A 23123-nucleotide genomic window follows, 5' to 3' on the forward strand; every position below is an offset into this window, starting at 1 on the left:
AACTTCTCTACATAACCCTGCCAACACATCACAAATCTGCTTGCAACAGCCCATACCGTTCCAGTACCAGACCGATCTCTCTGGGTAACATGCTGCCACATGTGCCAAATAATGTGGTGGTTCAGTTATTTGTAGTAATGTCCAGATTAGAGAATGAAATTCATTTTCACAGGTGACAGAACGTGCATTGGAATGCAAATCTTTTATTTCTAAAGGCTAGAAATTGGTTGGTCATTGGGTCAACGTACTAAAGATAAGAGTGTAGATATCCACCTCTCTCTTGCACTTCAACCTGAGTGTACAGTCAGATTTCAAAAATCTTTCCTTCGTTTTCTTCCCTTAGCCCTCTACTCAAAAGAGTTGATCATGCCACCAGAGCTTTGACCTTTTTTATTACATGAATGAAGGTAGAGGTTCATAATTTGTATAGTTACATGGAATGATACCTTAAATTGAGAGTGGCTGTCATTCTGAAAAATTCTTGAGCATTTAATTATAGCTTTCTAGCTAATTTGTCCTTTGTTCATTCTTGTTTATAAGCCTTTTGGCTTTGAGGTAATCCAAAAGCTTGTTGGTTTATGCGAACATTTCTTTTCATACATGGTCTTATTGCTACTCAAATCTGATTCAAATAATTTTGGGTAGAAACCTTTCCATGTATTGGTGATACCTTGAGAGTGGTCTGCAGAACTTTGTCCTTACCACATTCAGAGCACTCAGCCACACTGACTTCTAAAAACCAGCTATCTGCCAATTGGGCTGAAAGAGGAAGGATGGTCTTGTACTGGGAATGAGTGGATCTGGGATCTGTTCCTAACTCTGCAACAGAATTCCTTTGTGATCTTGGGCAAGTCACTTAGGCATAACATTTTGAGAGAGTCCACTAGTTTTGGATGCTACAAATTTTGGCTTTCTAATTTGATGTTTTTTCAGAGGTAACTGCATTGACCTCATCTGAAGTTGAGACTTTTCAGCATCTCTGTTTTAAGTTTCTCACACTGGACATCCAAAGTTAGTGGCCATGTGGTAATTTTGACCTTAATGTCTCTGTTTGAGTTTCTGATCTGTAAATAGAGAATTATAACCCTTCCCTATGGATGTTGTGAGGATAAGTGCAGGTTTACTGTTTGTGTGATGCTTACTTGCTACGATGATGAACATGACAGAGAAACCCATACATAAAATTGATGTTCTAAGTAGGTCTCTAATGTAGGTGGAAAAATGATACCCTATCTTAACTTCTTCCATGGAGATTTTTTTTCTTTTAACATTTATATAGAGATTTATAAGCGTGTCGTGCTTTTCAGAGACAATAAAGGCCCAATGATTGCCTGACAGAGTTTACCATCTAGGCTGGGAGTTTTGAATCTAGATCAAGGTTGTTACATCAAGGCTTAAAAATTTTTTGCAGGCACCTCTTTGCCAGAGAACTTAATCTACTTTCCAGAGTCCATTGTGAAAGATGGGAAGGCCCCACTATCCAGAGGTAGAACCATCGTGAGAAGTCCAGTCCCTCTACTCCTAGAAATGGGGAAGGGTGATGAGATTCCTACTAGATCCCGCTTAGGGATTCCTAGATCCCACTTAAGAGATTCCATCTTTCATATTACCCTCCAGCTAAAAGGAAGGTTTCAAATGTGCCAGTTACCAGCCCCCTTTGGCAGTTGGAGGGAAGGAGCATTCTCTCTCTTCTCCTTCCCATCCCAAAGCCTCCTATCTTCTGCATAGGTAAGGGGCTCCACAATGCCTCCTCAGCTTCCTGGCTGTTGTAGCTGGGCACTGGGCATTCTGCCATTCTACCACTTCCCTCCAGCTTCCTGGCTGCTAACTCAGAGCAATGTTTGCTAATCTATATTCCCCCCCATTTCTATCCCAGTTAATAGCTCTGATGTCTGTTTCCACTGCTACTCATAGCTTTCTCAAGCAGTAGTACAATTGATGGGATGTCAGTTTGATGGTTGCCCACAGTTTTCAGAATTGCAGCAGTAAAAACTAACTACTATCAAGTCTGTTTTCACTCTGTTAAATCATAGGAGAACACTGAGGAGCAGGACCAACAGCAGCAGAGAGGGGTATTACAGTCTTCTCTCTCTCTCTCTCTCTCTCTCTCTCCAACCCAGCAAGACAGCACTGCGTTGTTAACCTTCCAAATGTGAAATGCATTTAATCTTCGCAACAGCAAGGGATAGAAACTCTTTGTTTAATTAAGTCAAAGGAAAACTAAAATTCTGCAGAAGTTGGCATAGGTTCTTCTATGCGTCAGGAAAAGCTGCTTACTCTCCAGTGGCAGATGGATTTTTCAAGTCCTCCATTACCTCAAGTTTCCCAGTTTGTTCATCACTAAATGCAATGAGACTTTCCATTTTCCCTATAAATTCTGGGAATTACGAGCACCTGCTCCATCAATAGTGATGAGTTCCATGATTATTTACAAATATGTGTTCAACTTCTTGAAGTCGTCAGTTTGGGTTTAATCAAAATATCAGTTTCTGTAGCCCAACAGTAGGAAAATAAATGCTCTATTTAATATTCTAAAAGCTGAGGACAAACTACAGTGAAACATATCTGTCTACAAGGTTTAGTTTTGTTTTTGTTTTTTTAAGGACTTTTCATCCTGTTTTGGTTATAAAATGAAAATGTTTGTTTTCTTGTGATTCCTTTGTATTTCTAAAGTACAGTTACATTTAAAATGCTATGTCATTTTAATTTATCTTTATCTTTATATTTTTCTATTTATCAGGAATTAAGTAGTTAAGAGTTGTAGTTATTCTCTGTATCATTTGACACCGACCACATGCACTTAGCCATGATGCTTAAAAGATGGATTAGAAACTAGGTTTAGTTTGTCTAGCTTTATCTGTTCTTTCATCTTCACAGCTGATGTAAGGAGTGTGTCATTGATGATGCCCAGTAATAGGTATGCTAACGTGTAGCTTATTTTATGCTTTGAATTAGAGTATTGCTTGAAAAACATATTTTTGATTATTCCTTTCTTATCACAGCTATGCTGGTCAGCATATCTGTGAAGTGGTATGTTAAGTTATTCTACATAAGATTGTGCTTTCTGCTTTGTCTAAATGAGTCCTAACTTTTTAGGGGCAGTCCTAACTTTTTATACACGGGTGGTTTTTGTTTCTTTGTTTTTGTCACCATAACTATATTGGTTTAGTAACATATGTAGTTAAAGCAGTACAACACCCTAGTGTGGACACAGCTATACCTGTACAAAGATGCTTATAATGGTACAGTTAATTCCCCAGAGCCAGGATTTCACTCAGTATCTTTTGCAGGGACAATGTATCTTATTTTTAGACAAACTGATTTTTTTTTAGTTGCTCCTGGAACAATCTCAGAAGCCCTCATAAATTTTGAGCCATTAATGCAGTGGTGTGGGAATTAGCAAATCTGTACTCTTTTAGAGAACTGAGAATTTAGTACTATAAAGTGACTTTTTTTGGTGAAAAATGGTCTCTTAGTTAGTGTCTTCTATCTACGGAATATAGAAACAGTATTAAAGATGACTATTGAAAGTAAACCAAGTTCATGCTTTACCTGAAACTGTGGTTTTAGTTGCATCTTCGGAACATCTGTTTGTCATATCCATAGATACTGAATCTTTAAGTGGATTTATGGTTTTCCCCCAGAGACTGCTTTTTGGTCATCTTAATTACAATTTTTTAAAATATGAAGTGTATACTGAAGATTATTACTCCATGAACTAAGATCCATTTGAAGAAGAGAAAGTATTCGCAACCAATACATTTGTGCCTGTTCTCTCTTGCTATTCAGAATAACTTTGGTAGAGCTAGATTTCTAGTAAAGAAGCAACAACAACATTTGCAGTTGAAACAGGTTTTATTTGGGTACCTTTGGGGGTTCCAGTTTTCTGGATAATGCCAGGATAGAATATGCCAATTTAAAATATTTTCTTCCCCGGAACTGCACAGGAAAAAAATATTAGTGCATAAGTATTAGTGCATTTTGTTTATGTTCGATAATTCTTTTTTTTTTCTTTTCAGACCAGCCAGACCATTCAAATTACCAAAAAGGTAAGGTACCGTATAAGCACTTACAAATCTTGTGCATGTTCTCTCATGTGTTAAGAAAACCATGTCTCATACAAAGGTGTTAGTGTATTGTAAAATTAGCTGTTGTGCATATGACTAGGTTTCCTTCTAAAAGCAGATGGAAAGAATAATACTAATTTTGGACAAATATCCCGTGTTGTCTTCTGATTCTTTTTTAATTTTATTTTCTTTACAAATTGTGTGTGTGTGTGTGTGTGTGTGTGTGTGTGTGTGTGTGCGCGTGTGGACAGCTGACCACAGTCCTGCTCCTGAGTGTACCACCAGAAACTCTCTGGTCCAACACCAATAATTATAAAACAGCTTGATTTTAAAAGCTCAGGAGAGGGCATTGCAATAATCTTTCCTACTCTTAAACAAAAATACAGCATGGTTAATGGTAGAAAGAAGAATGGCCTACCCAAAATGTTCATGCACCTGAAATATTAGATACCATTTCAAATGAACACATGTTAAAGGAATAATCCAGGTGCAGGAATTGCCCTCAGTAAATAATAGATCTGTTCAGTGAATATACTGCATATAAATCCAATCAAATACATTTCCACTGTACATGAAACAATGAAAACCTCTTAAATATACACCAACTAGACATTTTGAAAAGTTGTATATATCTTTTTGTGTACAACCAGATTGTTATGAACCCGATTTTTCTTCTTATACACAGAGATACAGATTCACAATGGAGAACTCCTAAGCATTGTTTTATTGCTTAGTATGCAAACATGATTTCCCAGCTCATTAGAAGTGCAGCGAGGCAAGTAAAGAATCACAAATATATGGATTGGGTAGATTAGGAAAGAGGAGCACCATACCACAAAGCAGTGTAGGAAATGTTAACGTACTACAGACTAGACTGAATGCAGCAGATGTTTTGGCATAAAATAAATTTCAGGCAGCAATGAATTTTGTGGCTAGTGGGAACTTCCACTTGATTCGGACTACTGAATGGCCGAAGAAATGACTTGCTTACCAGTCTGGCCCAGTCCTCTGACTCTTCTCAGCCAGTTGCACCAATGTATTGGTGGGTTTAGTCAGCTAGTATAAGGCAGGAAACTGAGGCCTTGATTCAGGAAAGCTCTTAAACACATATTTAACTTAAAGCGTGCCATTTTTAAATTTGAGTTCTTTCTTGAATAGGGGTGGATTTAAGCAGATGCTTAATTGCTTTTCTGAATTGGGGGCAGAGGTCTGAGGCCAGTCACTTTCATCTTCAGGTCAATGCACCCACATTTTTTTAAATTCAGGTCAAATCCACGGCTTGCCTTTTAGGGGAAGAACTACAATTTAATTTTAAAGCTCCCACCTCCCACACAATGGCTACGAAATAAGAAGAAGTGGAGAGACCAGCTTTTCCTTTTGAATAACAACTCAGGATCTCAGTTGTTTGTGGACAAATCACTTGAAGAGATTTCTTGCTTTACACCAGTGTCATTAGTGGTGCCAAATGAAGCTCAGACAGACAAAATCTGAAAATATGAAGTTGAGAAAAGAGAATTAATTACTGTATCTCAAAAATGTGCGCTGTCTGGAAAGGGAAAGATATTTCCAGATTTGTCAGAGGCAACTTAAAATTATTGTGAATCTATTTGATACACATACTCATGCCATTTTTTTTTTTTTTTGCATTTTCAGTGAGCTGTGAAATTGTTTATATGCTCAAGGTACCAAAAAGCACATAGGCTAATTAACAAAGTGCATCAGAGTGTTGAAAACCAACAAGGATTGCAAATTATGTAGAAACAAATGTTGTTGTCACATAGTTCAAATGGATGCTTTTGCTATTCTGGCTGCAGTGATCGTTGCTGATACAAATATCCAGTGTATGACTGTGATGGGACCGACACTGGAGCAATGCTGGGCTAGGGAGGCCCCGCCCCTTAACAAGTTGAACTTGCATAGCATGTTCTCAGTCCAGGAGCAGTTTTTAAAGGACATTACTGCTAGGAGAAGGGAGAAACGAGTGCATGTGACACCAGGAAGCCAGGCTGATGCTGAGAGCTGTGTCAAGAGTAGCAACAGCTCTGTGAAGGCTACTCTAGCAGCAGGGACTTGGATTCATCCCTTTCTTTGGGAGTTGAAAGCTCTACGAGAGATTAACTAACGGAACAGGACACTAAGAGACTGAGGAAAGTCTGCCTAGCCTATGATTATGCCCCAAACTAAGGAACTCCAGATGTTAGGAAGTGACCTCAGAGAACACCTAATTTGGGGTAGTTCAGTAACTGGGCTGGATACTTGGATAACCTCTAGGGCCCTGGTTCGGGACCCGGTGAAGTAGGTGGGTCCGGGTCCCCTACTTAGCACCCTTTCTCCTGCTCCTCTGTATTGACTGGACTCTGGGGGACCAATCAGAGTACAAGGGGGTGATTGAGACCACAACTGAGGCCCCCTCTGGGATGACTAGGCCAGCAGAAACCATAAGGCCAAGAGCTATCCACTAGGCTTGCTGGTCATCAGATCTTCCCACTACAGTGACACGAAAAAATAGGACAATTTACAAGAGTAAAGACCTGGTAATGTTTCCTATATAAGGTTTATTAAAGTCTTTAAACAGGTCATGTAGGCCACAACTTTCTTTAGTGTTCTTGAGTGAAGAGTTCTGCTCAACTGAGATGAGCGCAAGCTGCTCAGCAGAGGATGGAATCACACACACAACAGGGTAAAGGAATCATTCTTGCAGTAGCAACATACTGGTGAAAAATAACTTTCAAGTCTTCAGAGCTCTCGACAAACATTTAACTAGTCAATGTAGAATCTGGTGTATATAGAAATATTGAATCCTGTAAATAGAAAAATGTTATTAAGTCATCTACTCCCTCTCCCTTAAACTTTTATTTAATAATAAATTGCACTTCAAACAGATTTAGAAACTTTCACTAATTAAGGTTGAGAATCCCTGTGTGAGATTGGTAAATATTATTCCACATTTATCTATGGAGAAACTGAAGCAAAGCCACACTAGCACTTGAATCTTCCCAAGTCTGTGCTGAACCCTGCAGAACATACCCCTTTCTCATTGCTGAAGTGAAGATTTTTCAGGTTGAGGCACACTGCAGAGGACTCCCAGGGCAGTCAGTAACAGCATTGTTGGTTTTATTATAGAGAAATGGTAAACTGCTGCCAGAGTGACTGTCCTGTTGCCTTGGGATAAAAAGGGGAATTCGATGTTGTTTTAGCAATAGAACAGAAAATCTCTGGACAGAGGGTAACTGGGTCCAGGTAAGAACATACAGATGTTGTGCTGATCTGATTTTTCAAAACAACAACAGTCTCTCGGGGTAGTGAAAGTAGGTGTAGAGAGAGCTGTAATATAAACTAACCTTTATTTTAGTCTGCATGGAGATTGAGGAGGAAGTAGAATATAAATTGTCCTGATTTAATATTTACATGTGTACAACTACTATCAATATGCTATGATTCATACTGTGACGAACTGGGACTGTTCTTACTGTGGTGTGTGAATGCTGACGGGAGTGTGGCTAGGATAGTCTGCATTGGGGGATGGGAGTCTGCCCGAAGGCGAATACCTGAGCGTGTAACATGAGAACCCAGGAAGGGGTTGGAGGCCAGGTGACACCTTGGCCCGGGAAACTGAACAAAGGCTGTGGGAGGGGTCGCTGAAGGCAGAGTGTTGGAAGCGGGCTGGAGAGATGGTTGGGAGGCAGAGATGGCTCTGACCCCCCCAAAGGGGGGGGGCTGGGATGCCCTGGGACCCCAAGCTGGACCTAACTGAGGGGGGCCCTGTTGTCTGTGCCTGCAAGACCTGTCTTGGACTGTATTCCTGTCATCCAAATAAACCTTCTGCTTTACTGGCTGGCTGAGAGTCATGGTGAATCGCAGGAAGCCGGGGGTGCAGGGCCCTGAGTTCCCCAATACTCCGTGACACATACTCAAATGTTTTTTCAAAATGCATCACAAACCTCACCGGACTTTGTCCCCTCTGTTCTGAAGATTAGACAGCATAACCTTTCTGTAAAGCTGTCCTTGGAACTCCAGGACCTTGATTTCAATGACTGATGTAAGACTAATTATAGTGAACTTCGTACTTCTGGGTTTCATTTTTTTGCTTTTTTTTTATTGCACACTTTTTGTCAATGTAACAAGAACCTCTTATTGAGATAAATATTTAATTATGTATGTGAAAGCTTCTTTGCTCTAAGAATTTATTAGCAAGATATGATATATACTGAAATCTGAGTATGTGTGTGGGTATTGCAGTTTATTTTCATCCTTGAACTTGCAGCAAATTCTGTGGACTATCATAATAGGCTCGGAATAACTTTTTTTAAATTGTAGATTTAAGTTAGAAAGCAAATGGTTCTTCTGGCTTATGCAAATCACTTATTTTCTTGTGTAGTACGGATCAGGGAAAACCATTCTGACCAAACCAGAACTATAAAGTTGAGGAAGTAGTATAAAAATCAATAATGCATACTTGGTCTTATGATGCAATTTGACTTAAAATGATGTTAATTGTGCTTTATCCATAGTTGCCAGAATAGATTGAGTAAAAGTAGCAATTATCATTACCTGACCTGTGAACCAAAGAAATCTATTTTTGAATAAGTCAGAAATAATAATCTTAGAGGCAGCAGCAGCACACACAAAAATGCTAAACTGAAATCTATATTTTTATAACAATCTTAAAGAAATACCAATGGACTGGTGAGAGAGACTTTTTTTTTAACAAGAACCCAAATGAAGTTTCAAGAGGAGAGGGAATTGCTGGAGATGAACATCATCTTTTTTTGGTCTGTTTCTCACTTCAATTTAAAAAAAAAATGAAAATGAGATTAAACTGGATCTCACATAGATACCCGGCAAAGGTCTGAAGCCTCCATTTAGGTGTAATAAAAAAATAGACCCATGCTTTAGATGGGTCTTATTCAGTAAGGAGAGAGGTGTGAAATAATTCTGTTCTTGTCTTCTTTTGTTTTCAAATTCCTCTTTCCTTGCTAAAATATTTTTTTTTTCTTTCCTTATAGTTGTGCAGCCCTGATAGCTGACTGGCCAGTGGTGGTTCTAGGCATGTGTACTGTGTTAATAGTGGTGTGTGCGTTGGTTGGCATATTAGTTCCAGATCTTCCAGACTTCTCTGATCCTTTGCTAGTAAGTTAGCATCTGTTTCCTGTACTGTCAGATAATTTTCTCTGCTGTACTGTTTCCCCCAACAATAATGGTAAACAGGTAAAAATGTAAGTAGAGTTTAGAGAACTTGTTACATTGCTTTCCAATACAGATGTGCCCAAACCAAAACCCCAAATCTGAGCACATCTGAGCTTTTAGGACATTTGGGTATGAACTTTGCAGTCCAGACCCAGCTATATTTTCACAAGGGCTGAGGAGCTGCTGAATTTTTCAGATTTTGTTGGTGGAAATGACAGTTTTCTGTCAACATAAATCTATTTGGGTTGTTCTGAGTATATTTTAAGAGAGAAGTTCTTGTATTAGCAAGGCTAACAGATGTAGTGAGACTTATCTAATAAATCCTATGGAAGAGAATAGTAGATCGTAGAGTTCCTGGTATTTCTTCTAATGCAAATGTCCTAGTAGATCAAGAAACCAAAAGAGTTAAGAGGGATACAAAGAGGTGGTTGCACATCAGTCTGTTTTGCACTAGATTTGAATTCCAGTACCCAGCAGACAGCTATCCAAAGCTTATACATGTTCCACAAACAAATTTCTATGCATTTAATATTGTTGTGAATTTACTCCATGCATTAGAACATAGTCACAGTAGACAGGTTCTCTGTCCTGGAGATCATAAATTCTAAATTAGGTTTCGGAGTGGGGTGCCAGGATCTATTAAAGGAAGAGGAAACCTAAGAACTTTTGAGTAATGGAGTCCTATCCATAGTGAAGGTCTGAAAGGAATCTTTATCTGATTCTGATAAAGACTGTGGTCAGTTCTTATTTGTTCTGAACCAGCTCAACCATGTATTTAGAACTGTCATGGAAAGAGTTTTACTTGACTACCCTAAAGTACTACAAAGTTACTGTTAAATTGATACTATAATACCATTCCACTGTACAGAAAAAATGAAATTCAGTAAACTAGTATTTCTAGAAACAGCCAACAATAACTTGTCCTAATTGAAACATAACTGAATGTTGGTGCCCAGAGTCCTAGGCTGTCACCCTTAACCCCTGGACGGTTCTTCCTCTCTAAGAAGTCTCTGATTATCCTCTCTAGTTATACCTTTTCCCCCTTGTAACGGTGTGGGACTCACCCCTGCGGCGCTTCTTTCTGGTCATCCAGGGACTTAGCTCATTTCTAGCCAGAGCACCCTCTGATGGTCACCATCCTGCTCGACATTAGCCCCTGTGTCCCTCCCGGACCCTGGTGTCCTCCCCCTGTCAGGGTCCTGCCCCCAACAGTAACCCACTATCTAGGGATTCCCACCCAGGGGAATCCCCACCCCCTATCCTCCACCTTGCCTCAGTGGCTACTGCCAGTCACCATCTAGCCCTGTTTCACTAGGGCCGACTGCAGTCTGTAATGGCCACTCATCATTGGCAGGGGACTTTGGACCTGCTGCCTTTCCCTACAACTCAGTACCAATCTGGGACTTGGACAAGGCCCTGCAGCCTGGGGAGTTGCCAGCCTGGAGCTTCCCAGCTCCTCTGGCCTTTCCCTAGCCCTGCTTCACTCCAGTACCCATAGCTTCCCAAACAGCTAGGTCCCTCTCCCTTCAGAGCTAGAGGAAGATTGACCGAGTGTTTGGCTCACAGCCCTTTTATAAGGGCCAGCTGTGGCCTGATGGGGGCGTGGTCTCATCACCGGAAGCCAGTGTCTTGAAAAAAACCTCAATAATAATAAACTTCCCACTGTAGACGTGCCCCTATTGTCTTTAAACTGCTTCTACTACCTCATTATGTCACATGCAACTTGTGAGAGCATATCAGTTCTGATGTATGCAGAATTTCCATCTAAATTATTAATTAAGTGATTCTTCTTATGACAGCACTATTTTTGCTAATAATTTAGAGAGGCGTTTTTAGTTTTTAAACCTGTCCATCTAGGTGAATTTCTTCTTATCAATTCCCTCTGCATTTTCTAGCCTGCAGTCTTTTTCTCTTCCATTTGTGGTGAATGACGGACTGTAGTTCTGTGCTCTCGCTTCAGAAATAAACACATGAAAAAGCACAGTGTGGAGCCTGTATTGTGGCAAGCAGGCACTGAGTTACAGTGCTCACTCCATGCCCAGCTAATGGAGCACTGTGCTTGATATTTACGTTATCCTGAAGTGTGTTTTATAAGGCTGCCAGTTATCCACCATCCCTTTATTTTGGCATTCCAATGCACATAGGGTGGACAAACCTGCCTGGACCACATGCTTTTCAGCTGGGTTTTGTCATCTAAATAGAATATTCAAAATAACCAAATTATTATTTCTCTATCAAGGAAATCTACACACATGTAGCTTTCCAAGAAACATGACTTTAATGTTTCTCTGTTGGAATTAGAAGCTGCTATAATTCAATTGTATATTACTAAGTGAATCTACTATACAAATGCATATTATAACTTTTGTCTGGTTTTTTAGTTGCACTGAACTTTTAATGACAGGTGAGATGCCATTAGTGAGAGTATAATGCTTATACAGAAGAATGAAGTTTCCTATTAGCAACTACAAACAATTTTTTATTTTATAGTTGGACAATCTGAAGTCTACAATTCAACGGAAGAAGCAAAATGGATTTGCTCGCAGTAAAATGAAGACCTGGATGAAATCCTGTAAGCAGCTAGAGAAGGGAAAAAAAATGTTGGAGAAACAAATTGCTGAACATGGTGCTCCATTAAAGGAGCAAAAGCCAAGTATGGGGTAGTTTAAGAAGGAAATGCTCTACTAGAATGTTATTATAAGGCTGCAAATCATTCATGGAAGTCACGGTTTCTGTGACCTCTGTGAATTTTGCAGTGCTGGTGCAGCTGATCCCAGGACCACCCCATCAGCTGGGGAAGCCCAGGAGCCAGCCGCACTGGCCGTTGCTCCGGCAGCATTAGGCATGGTCCCTGGTGCTGCCCTGGAGCAGGAGTCTGGGACTAGTGGCAGTGGAATCCTGGGCATCCCCCCAGCGACAGCGTCGCCCTGTTCTCTCTCCCCCACTCCCCAGCAGTCTTCAGGAGCGTCCCCCTTCCCAGTAGGTAAGATTTAGTCACGAGTATTTTTAGTAAAAGTCATGAACAGGTCATGGGGCCATGACTTTTTGTTTATTGCCCGTGACCTGTCCATGACTTTTACTAAAAATACCCGAGACTAAAACATAGCCTTAATCATGATCCTGTTTCTAACCTTAATGCATTTATTTATACAATATGTTTTCAAAACATGCATTATTACGTTTGATTCAGATGAGGCGCCAGATCCTCAGCTGGTGTAAATCAGTATAGTTTCTGAAGCTCTGCCATTCACACCAGCTGAGAATTTGGCCCAAGATCTGTCTCCTCAAATTTCAGAGTCTCCTTCTATGTTATGAATATAGATTTCCAATGCCTATGTTTTGAAATCAAAAATGACCTTAGGATGAAGGGGAGGCTATTTTTTAAAGAACATTAGAGTGGTGTGTATAACTTCTTACAATGCTTTGTTTGAGACATGAGAGTGTAAAATGTTGGAGTGTGTCTGTTCTTTCCGTTGCTGGCCATCACAACAAAGAAAATTCACATTCTGGGTATAGATGGCTGATAGTTCAGCATCCACCATGGAGAAACTGACATCTTTTAGAGTTTATACATATGTCCTTCCAAACAGCTTTTGGTGTCCTTCTGGCTTGTAGACAGGGAGAGAGGAGCAACTCTTAAAGTGTTATGATTCAGACAAGTATCAGAGGGGTAGCCGTGTTAGTCTGAATCTGTAAAAAGCAACAGAGGGTCCTGTGGCACCTTTAAGACTAACAGAAGTATTGGGAGCATAAGCTTTCGTGGGTAAGAACCTCACTTCTTCAGATGGAAGTAATGGAAATTTCCAGAGGCAGGTATAAATCAGTATGGAGATAACGTGGTTAGTTCAATCAGGGAGGGTGAGGTGCTCTGCTAGCAGTTGAGGTGTGAACACCAAGGGAGGAGAAACTGCTTCTGTGGTTGGATAGCCATTCACAGTCTTTGTTTAATTCTGATCTGATGGTGTTTTATTGATCACAAGCTTCAGTCATTTCAAGAGTTGTCAGGGGCTAAGTATAGAGCTAATAGGACAACAGTTTAAAGTGGTCACCACAGTGTGTAAAATATACTACAACTTGTCTGCCATTAGCTAGAGTAAGTTAGGCTAGGAAATATTCATGAGTGTCCAATAAGCAGAATCACTAGCGGTACACAAAGAGATCCATATTTCTGAGACGAGCTATATTCAATTACATACACAAAAACTGTTAAAATAATGGTAAGGTAGTAATGTTAAGCACTTAAAAGTTAGGAAGTGCCAGAATTAATGTTGCCCATGCATTGTGTGTCCAGGGTCAGATTCCAAAGAATCGGGATACCTGGCACCCTGACAGTAACTATAGTATCAACAGAGATCTCTTCTGTAAAGTAACCTTTACATGATGTCTGTTTTGTTTTATTTGGCATAGTTTACTGTGGTTGCACAAGCACACATCTTATGTACTTAATTAACAAATGAATGATTGAGATCATTGCATTCTAAACTCATCTTTCCAGAGTCTCCTCAAAGTTATTTGTACAGATAATGACTCTTTCCTTTGGTCAGGTGCTGATGAGATTGCCATCTCCCTACATGAGAATGAGCCAGAGTATGAGCTAGACGGACTCCCAGAGGTGGTGAAAAAAGGTAATTGTTACTTCGTTAGAGGAGAAGAGACCACATTGGTGGGGAGTGTATGCGCGCACGCTTATCTAGAGAATCGTCTTGTCATATGCGTGACTTGGAAGCATTGTAAAAACTTGGACATCATCGGCCAGATTCAGCCCTCGTATAGGTTGCATAAGTCCATTTAACTCAACTGCTTGTCAGAGCTGAGTTTAGCCGCATGTGCTTTAAAAAAAAGCCCTAGTATACCATTGAGGCTATAGGGGGCTAGTATATTTTGTTGTAGATGTATGTAATTTCTAGTGGTTTTGGTTTTTGGTCTGTTTGATGTCTTCCCATCTGTACAGTTTTGTAGTATTTGATGACAAAAGCAAAACAGCCAAAAATTCTGAAATCCAGAATCCTAATATCAGGTTGTAGTTTTGAAAATCAGTCTAGATACATGTTGTTGACTTTGGGACTCCTCCAAAAACTTTGCAAAAGACCTCTGGCAAAAAGAGAGGGATTCTAGGCCCAGCCATTCCCAGTATAAAACACCTTTTTCTTCTGGTTGAGAGGAAGGGGGGAAATTTTTGCTTAAACATTTTTAACTGAATGTTTTTCATTGAAATGTGCTGCATTGTCAAAGCCGAAATATTTCACGGAGATGTATTGATTCAGACAAAGTTTTTGCTGGGAAGGTTTCTGAGGTGCAAAGTGGACTCTTGCAAGGAGGAAGGCCCCCAAATAGAAAACCTGATGTTTTTGATTCAATTTCATTTTGTGAAAGCATTTGAAAGGCTTATGGTTTCATTCCAATCTAGAATAAAAACAAATTTTGAAACCTCGAAAGGTGTCGCAAAACAGAATTGTCGCCCTCCGGCCAGCTCCACTTAGAACCCTACCTCCCTATTTTCCCGGACATGTCCGGCTTTTTGGGATTTCCCCCCGGACGGGGATTTGAGGCCCAAAAAGCCAGACATGTCCGGGAAAATCCGGACGTATGGTAACCCTAATAGTAGGTGCTGTTTCTCTGTTTAGGTCTGAGGCGTTGTGCTGTACCTTCAGCTGCCATCAGGAATAGAGAGATCAACACTGACTTTGGAGAGTATCGGGGCTGGCTCGAGGTTTTTTGCCGCCCCAAGCAAAAAAAAATTTGCCTGCTCCCCACCCCAGCCCTCAAGGGTTAACTCTCACACTCTACAAGGCAGCAGGAAAGGTGGGACGGCAGAAAGAGACAGAGACACACACCCTGGGTGTGAGAGAAGAATGAGCATTTCCCCTTTAAGTACTGACTCCAGGCTTAAGTACACTGCCTTGTTAATTAAATCAGCTTGCTGAGACCTGAGACTACTGCCTAGAAGCTCCCTCTGTAGTGTGTCCCCACTGCTCTATGGAAGATGGGGTAAGCAGGTTGCAGAAACAGGGGGGAAGGGGAGACACCCTGACATTAGCCCCCCTCTTTCCCCCTCCCCCGATACAGCAAGCAGGAGTCTCTGGGAGCAGCTCCAAGGCAGAGGGCAGGAGCAGCACATGGCAGTGGGGGGAGGGACAGCTACTGCACAGGGAACTTAGGGGAGGGGGGAGCTGATGGGGGGCTGCTGGTCCACCCTGGTTCCAACCACCCGCCAGCTATCTGCAACGGGCTGCTCTTCCTGCAAGCAGTGGACAAAACTGGCGGCTGCCAAACGACCTTAGTAGGGAGCATTTCACAACTTTAAATGAGCATGTTCCCTAACTGATCAGCAACTTAACATCGAAACAACGTTAACTGGGACAACTTTAAGTGAGGAGTTCCTGTACCATGTTGCACCAGGCCTCTTCTGGCTGCTCTTATAATTACTGTTAGCAGTAGTGTGTGTCAAACATTCAGTCATATTTACAAGATTCAAGATACTTGAATAATGTTTCTTAGAACATCCTGAGGATGATGAATTGAAAGTATGCATTATGTTATACAACCTTGAGTTCTTAATTAGCTTGCCATTTTCTGCAAGGGTCCAAGCACTTCTTAGCAGGTACTTAGCATCTTGCAGCCTCATGCCTTTGAGCATGATTCACTGAAGATCTGGAACATCTTCTCCAGTAGGGCCCTACCAAATTCACAGCCATGAAAAACGCATCACGGACCATGAACTATGGTCTTTTGTGTACTTTTACCCTATTCTATACAGATTTCATGGGGGAGACCAGTGTTTCTCAAATTGAGGGTCCTTACTTCTGTGCTACCTTCAGAGCTGGGCAGCCGGAGAGCAGTGCCTGTTGGCCAGGCACCCAGTTCTAAAGGCAGTGCCCCACATGCAACAGCGCAGAAGTAAGGGTGACAATACCATACCATGCCATCCTTACTTCTGTGCTGCTGCTGACAGTAGCTCTGCCTTCAAAGCTGGGCTCCCAGCGAGCAGCTGCCACTCTCCAGTCTCCCAGCTTGAAGGTGGCGCTGCCACCAGCAGCAGCTCAGTGGTAAGGGTAGCAGCACCGCAACCCCCTCTCCCCCCCTCCCCCCACACACAACACCTTTTTGGATCAGGACCCTACAATTACAACACTGTGACATTTCAGATTTAAACAGCTGAAATCATGAAATTTATGGTTTTTAAAATCCTATGACGGTAAAATTGACCAAAATGGACTGTAGTCCCTACCAATAATATTACATAGAGCAAGAATGACACCTGGTGGCCAATTGTGACCTTAAAGAGACACTGTCATTTTCAGCCTAAACTACCATAAATTAAGGGGAAAGTTACTTGGATTCTAAACTATTGCAGGCTAAATACTTGGGTAAACTCAAGTTAAGGATGAGAGTCCCTTACAATAAATTTGTAGTAATTAAAAATAACAAGTATTAAAAATACAGGAAATTCAAAGTTAAGTTAAACGTAAATCACAACCCAACATTTAAAAATTTGGAAATGTATAATTAAGGCTCTCAAACAACCTCAATTCTGCCTCTTCAGTGACTCTAGCCTCTAATCTTTCTTCCTGGAAAATGTGCTGTTTTTAAGTCCTTCACATAAGAGTTAGCAAGATTAGGTCTCCATACTGAACTGGTGTTTTGATCAAGGGCTTTTTGTACTGGCTCTAGGACAATTTGTAAAAGCCAGTGTATTATCGGTTTAGTGAACAGACCACTGCTATCCCTTTGTAACTTTTTCCCCTTCGAGTGGTTATCCATATGCACAGTTTGCTGACGGTGTGCAACGTACCCCACTCACCCAGGTTCAGAGTCTCATGCACTTTGAGCGGCCTCATGTCCTGCACCGAGGGCATAAAAGGGTGGAGCAGGCCAGCCACCACTCAGTTCTTCTCATGCCTCCTGGCTTCGAGAAGAACATGGGCAGTGAGCAGTGCTAACAAAATAACTGGCTCTTTTCAAATTTGTGCATAGTATAGATAGGGATGGTTAGTTGTTGCCCATTGGCATTTTGGTTTTTTAACCAGAATAGTTATTTCTTTCTGGTGCCAGGATGGCTTCTTCTAAGTCCCCTGGATTTACATACTGCCCATCAAACAAGAGCACTATACCCTTTAATGTTTGGCATTTAAAATATTTATTTTGTCTGGGGGAATATCCCTGGAAAATGTTCTATTTGCAAGTCCTTCACTTGCAGGACCTGCAAATCTAGAGAAGCCCTGCTCCAGATGTACTTAATGGGTAAAGCAATGAGACTAGCTTCAGGCCCTGGGTCATAGAATCATAGAATATCAGGGTTGGAAGGGACCTCAGGTGGTCATCTAGTCCAACTCCCTGCTCAAAGCCCAACTTATGCTATCTTATGTCCGGACAAAGTGTCTTTAGGACACATCCTGTGTTCCTACTGACAGTTGTCACAGACTTCCATCTGAACTAGCAGATTCACCTGCCTATATTTTTCTCTGAACCACCCGCTTCTAAGGCTGCTGCTATGCTCTCTATGTTGCATGTCAGACGTGCTTTGGCATGTTAATTTGCAAAGGATGAAATCTTTTAGATCTTCATCCAGTTAGGTGCATAGATGACTGTGTGAGGGCCTGTTTAATAAGTGGTTAATATGGATTCTCCTGCTTCATTCAGCATTTATTCTACCAGAGCTTAGGCATCATCGCTGATATGTTTCTGTTGTGGAAATACGTAAAGCAGCTAGGCTGTTTGGGGAGGCACAGTCTTCCCTACCCGGCCCTCCATACAGTTTTGCACCCCGATGTGGCCCTCGGGCCAAAAAATTTGCCCACCCCTGCTTTAGGGGCAGAGGGACTTGCCTACTTTCAAATGTTAGGCTGTCTTTTATTTTGATCTTAACTCTGAATTACCTTGGTTTCTAATGCTTGATTTTGTTTGTTTTTAATAACTGCAGCATTATTATGAATTTAAAAAAACACTTACATGTACTGTCAACTTTACTCACAGATGTTAATGATTTGTTTGGTTTGGTTTCTGCCTGGGGATTTTCTTGATTATTTTTTTAAGACATTTTGAAATCTTTTCCATGCAAAGAAAGAAAGCTGGCAGAAAGTCCCCGGTGTTATGCAGAGAACAATGGGGGAGCTAAGTAACAGGGAACATTGTAGTGCTTAGAAGTACGATAGGGGTTAACCAGTCTGTATTCCTCAGGTTCTGTTGTTACCAGGAAGACTGCAGGTTCTGGTGGAGCTTCTGAACTTTGCAGGCACTCTGAGTTGAGATTAGTGGAGAAACTCTGAGGGGCTACAGGAATTCCTGAGAACATGGGGAAGTCCAGCTGAATGTTTTGGCCTCTGCCAATTGCTGCAGCTCCACAATTTTCCTGTGCATTTGGTAGAACATTGTAGCTCATGCAAGTCATGGATTCCATGATTCTTCATATTTATCTTTAGCTTAACTCTTTTCCCATCCCCTTTGTGCCCCTCCATACACACTTAGATGAAAGAAGTTATGTTGCCGTGGAGAAAGGGACCTCCACATGTGTCTTCTGTAGATGTGATGGTTGTCACCTATCCTTTGCTGTCAGGGTTTTAATGGATGCATGCAGATTCTGCTGCCTACTTAAGAATGTTACACCCTATATACAGGATGCTGAAGATTATACCTTCAGATGAATGGGGGTTAAGAATTTCCCTCTGGAGAGGTACAGTAAGGGCTGTTCTTTGCTACCTCTGTGAGGAGCCCATCGAGAGACGGTCTTGGCTGGGAGTAGGTTGAGGCCAGGGACATTGAGCCAATCCAGTGTTATTACCATGTTTGTATACAGATGTTCAAGTAATTTAACAATGAGAACTTTTGACCTGTGACTAGGCCCTCTCCACTTCAGTGACTGATAGCAAATTGCAGAGGAAAGATTGATTGGTTGCTACTTCTGATGTCACAATGATGCTACTTATGAATCACCTGAGTTACTGAGCAAATTGCAGAGGAAAGATTGATTGGTTGCTACTTCTGATGTCACAATGATGCTACTTATAAATCACCTGAGTTACTGGCATAGCTCTGTCACCATAACCTCTAGGTGTGACTGTTAAGAGCTTTTCTTATTACAGTCTAGCTTCTTTAAATGAGTTGGAAATCTGATTGAATTATATTATATTATTAAATTATATTATTAAATATGGAATATATGAAGAGTCTGGGGTGGTCTGTCGGTGGAATATTCAAAGCCAAGAAAAAGGTGAGAGAACAAGTGGTGAATTTTATTAATATTGTGATTTTTTTTAATTGTTTTCTTTGGCAAAGTAAGAAACTATTTTATGCAGAAAATTAATGTCATCTAAAGTGTAACTCTGCTAAACTTGGAAAGTAGATTAATTTATTATACTGTGAAACAGGCATTTTGAGTTCCATTTTAAATGCCAATGTCAACCTGTTGGGTGAGAACCAAATCCACTTCAATTTAGGCTGAAACAATTTATTTTAGCCTTTATTATATATGTTTTCAGACAATGCTACTGTCACCTATGAATTACATAAACATGCAAAAAAAAGATAAGACAAGAAAAGGAAATGCTCAAGTTATCTTTCTTGGGGACAGGGTGACTCTTTTCAAATCTCTGCTATGCTTGGCTATTTTTCCTCTGTATCTTCTCCACTATTCTGTCAATCATCTATTTTTTTTAATCCTCTGTTCTGTAACTTTGCACAGACTCAGTATAGCAAGCTACCTCATCTGTGTCTTTATCCGTATATATTCCACTCTAACCCCCTAATTAAAAATCACAATAACTAACCCAAATTAATACATGTTTTGCTTATTCTGCTAAAACTTACTTATATCTATGGAGTTCCCAATGCATCTATTCCTTGCTGTCACGCTCACTGGCTCCATGCAGTTGTACTTACATTACAGCAATTTTTATTCTTTTTACTCATCTGTTTTTGTGGTCTTGAGTCTTTACTTGTTGGACGGGTGGAGGATGAGGGATTGTACCTGACTTCCTGAAAGCTAACAGCTCTCTTCTCTACCCTGCTCTCTGCTTGGTCAAGAACTTTATATCTGAGACATACAAACCAGTTTTCTGATTTACAGACTGTTTCAGCAAAATCTGATGATCTAAAGCAGCAGAAATACATACAAAAAGCAAAAATTCCTTCCTATTTTCTTATAGTCTTATATATAATAATTTCTCTAACATTACTTAGTACATATTTGACTAACACAATTCATTACACAGTTCTCCAACAAAGCTTAACTATGTATGTGCTTGCTCATGGTGGCTCCATAATTTACAGTAGAACTTCAGAGTTACGAACACCAGAGTTACAAACTGATCAGTCAACCACACAAATCTCATTTGGAACCAGAAGAACACAATTAGGCAGCAGCAGAGACACCCCCTTTCCCTCTCCCCCCCCCCCCCCCCGCAAAAGGCAAATACAGTACTGTATTATGTTAAACTACTAAGAAATAAAGCAAAAGAAGCATTTTTTCACATCCCTTTAAAATTATATTCAAGTAAATTATTCATCTTCTATTTTAAAAGCATCCAACCATGAAGATGATTTAAATCTTAGCAGCAGTTCACTTTTTTATTACCTTTAAAAATAGTTACTTGTCTTAAAGAAAAGATTTCAGAAAATAAAAATGTGTTCTGTGGAGAGAAAAACAGTTATTCTGCTAGGACAGCTTTCTGTGTAAATTGGTTGCAAGTCTCCCTAACATGCTGTGAATACAATGAAACTGTAAGAGGCAAAGGAGCGGCGGTAGTATTGTGTTCTGAGAAAATGTATAGTAGTGTGCTTTGGACAACTTTCAGACTTTTATCAGCAGATTGTTTTCACAATAGAAATTACCTTGGGAATTTATTAAATGGGGTTTCAGTGTACTCTAGTTCTTTATAAACCACCAAAATTACAAGCAATATATTATTTTAATAAAATGACAGATAAACTGAAACACTTCTAATAGGAGAATTTCCTCTAAAAAGGAAATTCTTAGCATATTGATTTTCAGTTTAAAATTTCAGTCTAACCTACTTTAAACAAGGAAAATTCTTCTGTTCTTGCTGTTCAAAATAGTTCACTAATTTTTTTCAGTTGAATCAATGTGCTGATTCCCTGTAAATTGAAAGTTGCATTGAATTTATCTCTTGTGCCTAAACACTTCTAGTTTTTTTTAGTTTTTGCTGCTCATTTATTGAAACTTAGCACACACTTGTACTATAGCCAAGTGTAATCTGTTATCAGTTTGGGATGGGATACCTTTATGGGTGTTCACTAGGTCATGGAAGACTGTAAGCAGTTTTGGGGCAGAGACCATGACTTCCTCGTATGTATGTGGTCTTTTTTTGTTTTTGTTTTTTTAACAGTGCCTACTAAAGTGGGGTTTCAATCCTGATTGCGGGGGCGGGATTGCTATTGTAGTACAAATAATAAATATTCCCCTTCCATCACTGTGATTTATGATTAAACTTTTTATAGACTGAAATGATGGAGCAAACCATGGAAAGAGTACAGAAATGGCAAAGAGAAGTTGAAATTAATCGTCGCTCCTTAGAAGAGAAAAGAAAAGAACGGGAAAAGGTAAGACAAGACCCATTTTTTCACAAGTTTAAAGTTGCCTCCAGACTGCTGTTACCAGTTGTTCCTTGAGTATTTGTCCATGTAGATCCCACTCTAGGTGCATATGTGCCTCAGGCACGCAAGATTGGATTCTTCTTCTTTGAGTGCTTGCTCATGTCGATTCCATATTTGATGTGTGCGCGCCCCCTAGGGCTGGCTTTGGCAACCTCTGGAGCCCTGTGCTTATGCGCTGGTACATTGGACCCTGCTGGCCCCATGCCCTCTCAGTTCCTTCTTTCCACCAGTGACGGTTGTTGGAACGCTTCCTGTTTTCACAAGTCCGATAGTGGTTTCTCTAACTTTGGACTCTGAGTTTTTCTTGTATATCGTTACTGTAGTGTTAGCAGTTAGCATTTAGGAGCGGAATCCCATTAGGGACATAGCCCCAAGGACGGGGTATGGCCGGTCCCTGGGGTTTAAGCCATGGGCTGGGTGCAGCAAACCTAGGTCTATTAGTGACCTGAACACGAGCTGCCTTAAGTGCCTCAGAGAGGTACATATTAAAGAGAAGTGTAGGATCTACAAAAACTTCAGACCTTGCTCTCTTAAAGACAGGGATATCTGATTAAAAGCCATGTTGATGGAGGCTGCCCTGTGCCCTCCGTTGGAACCATGCCGCTGGAGATTGTTGTGCTCAAGTGTAGTTGGCTACAGCAACTACACTTCCCCAAGTGAGGGACCTTCCTGGGACCAAAGTATTGTCTTCCTGGACCTAATGATCTCCCCGCTGTCCCTGTTAGAGCCTTTATCACCTCTCTATCAAGACAGGATTTTTGGTGACTGTTATCTCTGCTCAAAGGATAAGCTAGCTTTAGGCGTTAATGGCAGGACCTCTTTTACTATATTTCACAAAGACAAGATGACTGTTCTTTGATCTCGCCCTAGGTTCTGATTCAGAGTGGTCTCCGGCTTTTGTTTGCATCAGGGCATAGACCCTCAGTGTTTCCCCCCAAACCTCATTTGACTCCTGGAGAGGCAAAACTTCATATGAGTGGTGTCTTTAGGGCACTTTTCTACCACCTCCATAGAACAAAGCCTTTCCATAACTGGCCTAGAACTTTTTTTGTAATATTTGGCACAGGTCTAGAGGGCTCATTGTTTCAACCCAGAGACTTTTGAAATGGATATTTGACTGCATAAAGATCTTCTGTGAACTAAATAAATTAGATCCAACTTCTCATATTATAGGGTTACCATATTTCAGCAAGCAAAAAAGAGGACGGGAGGAGCCCCGCCCTAGCCCCACCCCCATCCTGCCCTAGCCCCACCCCTACC

The 23123-nt window shown here is 40.7% G+C and overlaps 1 protein-coding gene across 9 annotated transcripts in view; it reads left to right on the top strand.

Moving 5' to 3' along the window:
- Positions 1-4018: 4018 nt before the first annotated feature.
- Positions 4019-23123, top strand: part of LOC135978591 (centromere protein F-like) — a 47199-nt gene continuing 28094 nt past the window's right edge. For 2 of the 9 annotated variants that reach the window (XM_065579483.1, XM_065579475.1), the window contains exons 1-6: positions 4020-4049; positions 7191-7307; positions 9074-9197; positions 11745-11826; positions 13799-13879; positions 21708-21809. In XM_065579483.1, coding sequence (XP_065435555.1) covers positions 21714-21809 — 96 coding nt within the window. In that variant the 5' untranslated portion in view covers positions 4020-4049; positions 7191-7307; positions 9074-9197; ... (1 more) ...; positions 13799-13879; positions 21708-21713. Of the gene's footprint in view, positions 4050-5805; positions 7308-9073; positions 9198-11744; positions 11827-13798; positions 13880-21707; positions 21810-23123 lie in introns of those variants that run through there. The other 7 variants (XM_065579480.1, XM_065579481.1, XM_065579482.1 and 4 more) reach the window with 7 other exon arrangements.

Source organism: Chrysemys picta, unplaced genomic scaffold, assembly GCF_011386835.1.
Source record: "Chrysemys picta bellii isolate R12L10 unplaced genomic scaffold, ASM1138683v2 scaf333, whole genome shotgun sequence".
NCBI lineage: Eukaryota > Metazoa > Chordata > Testudines > Emydidae > Chrysemys > Chrysemys picta.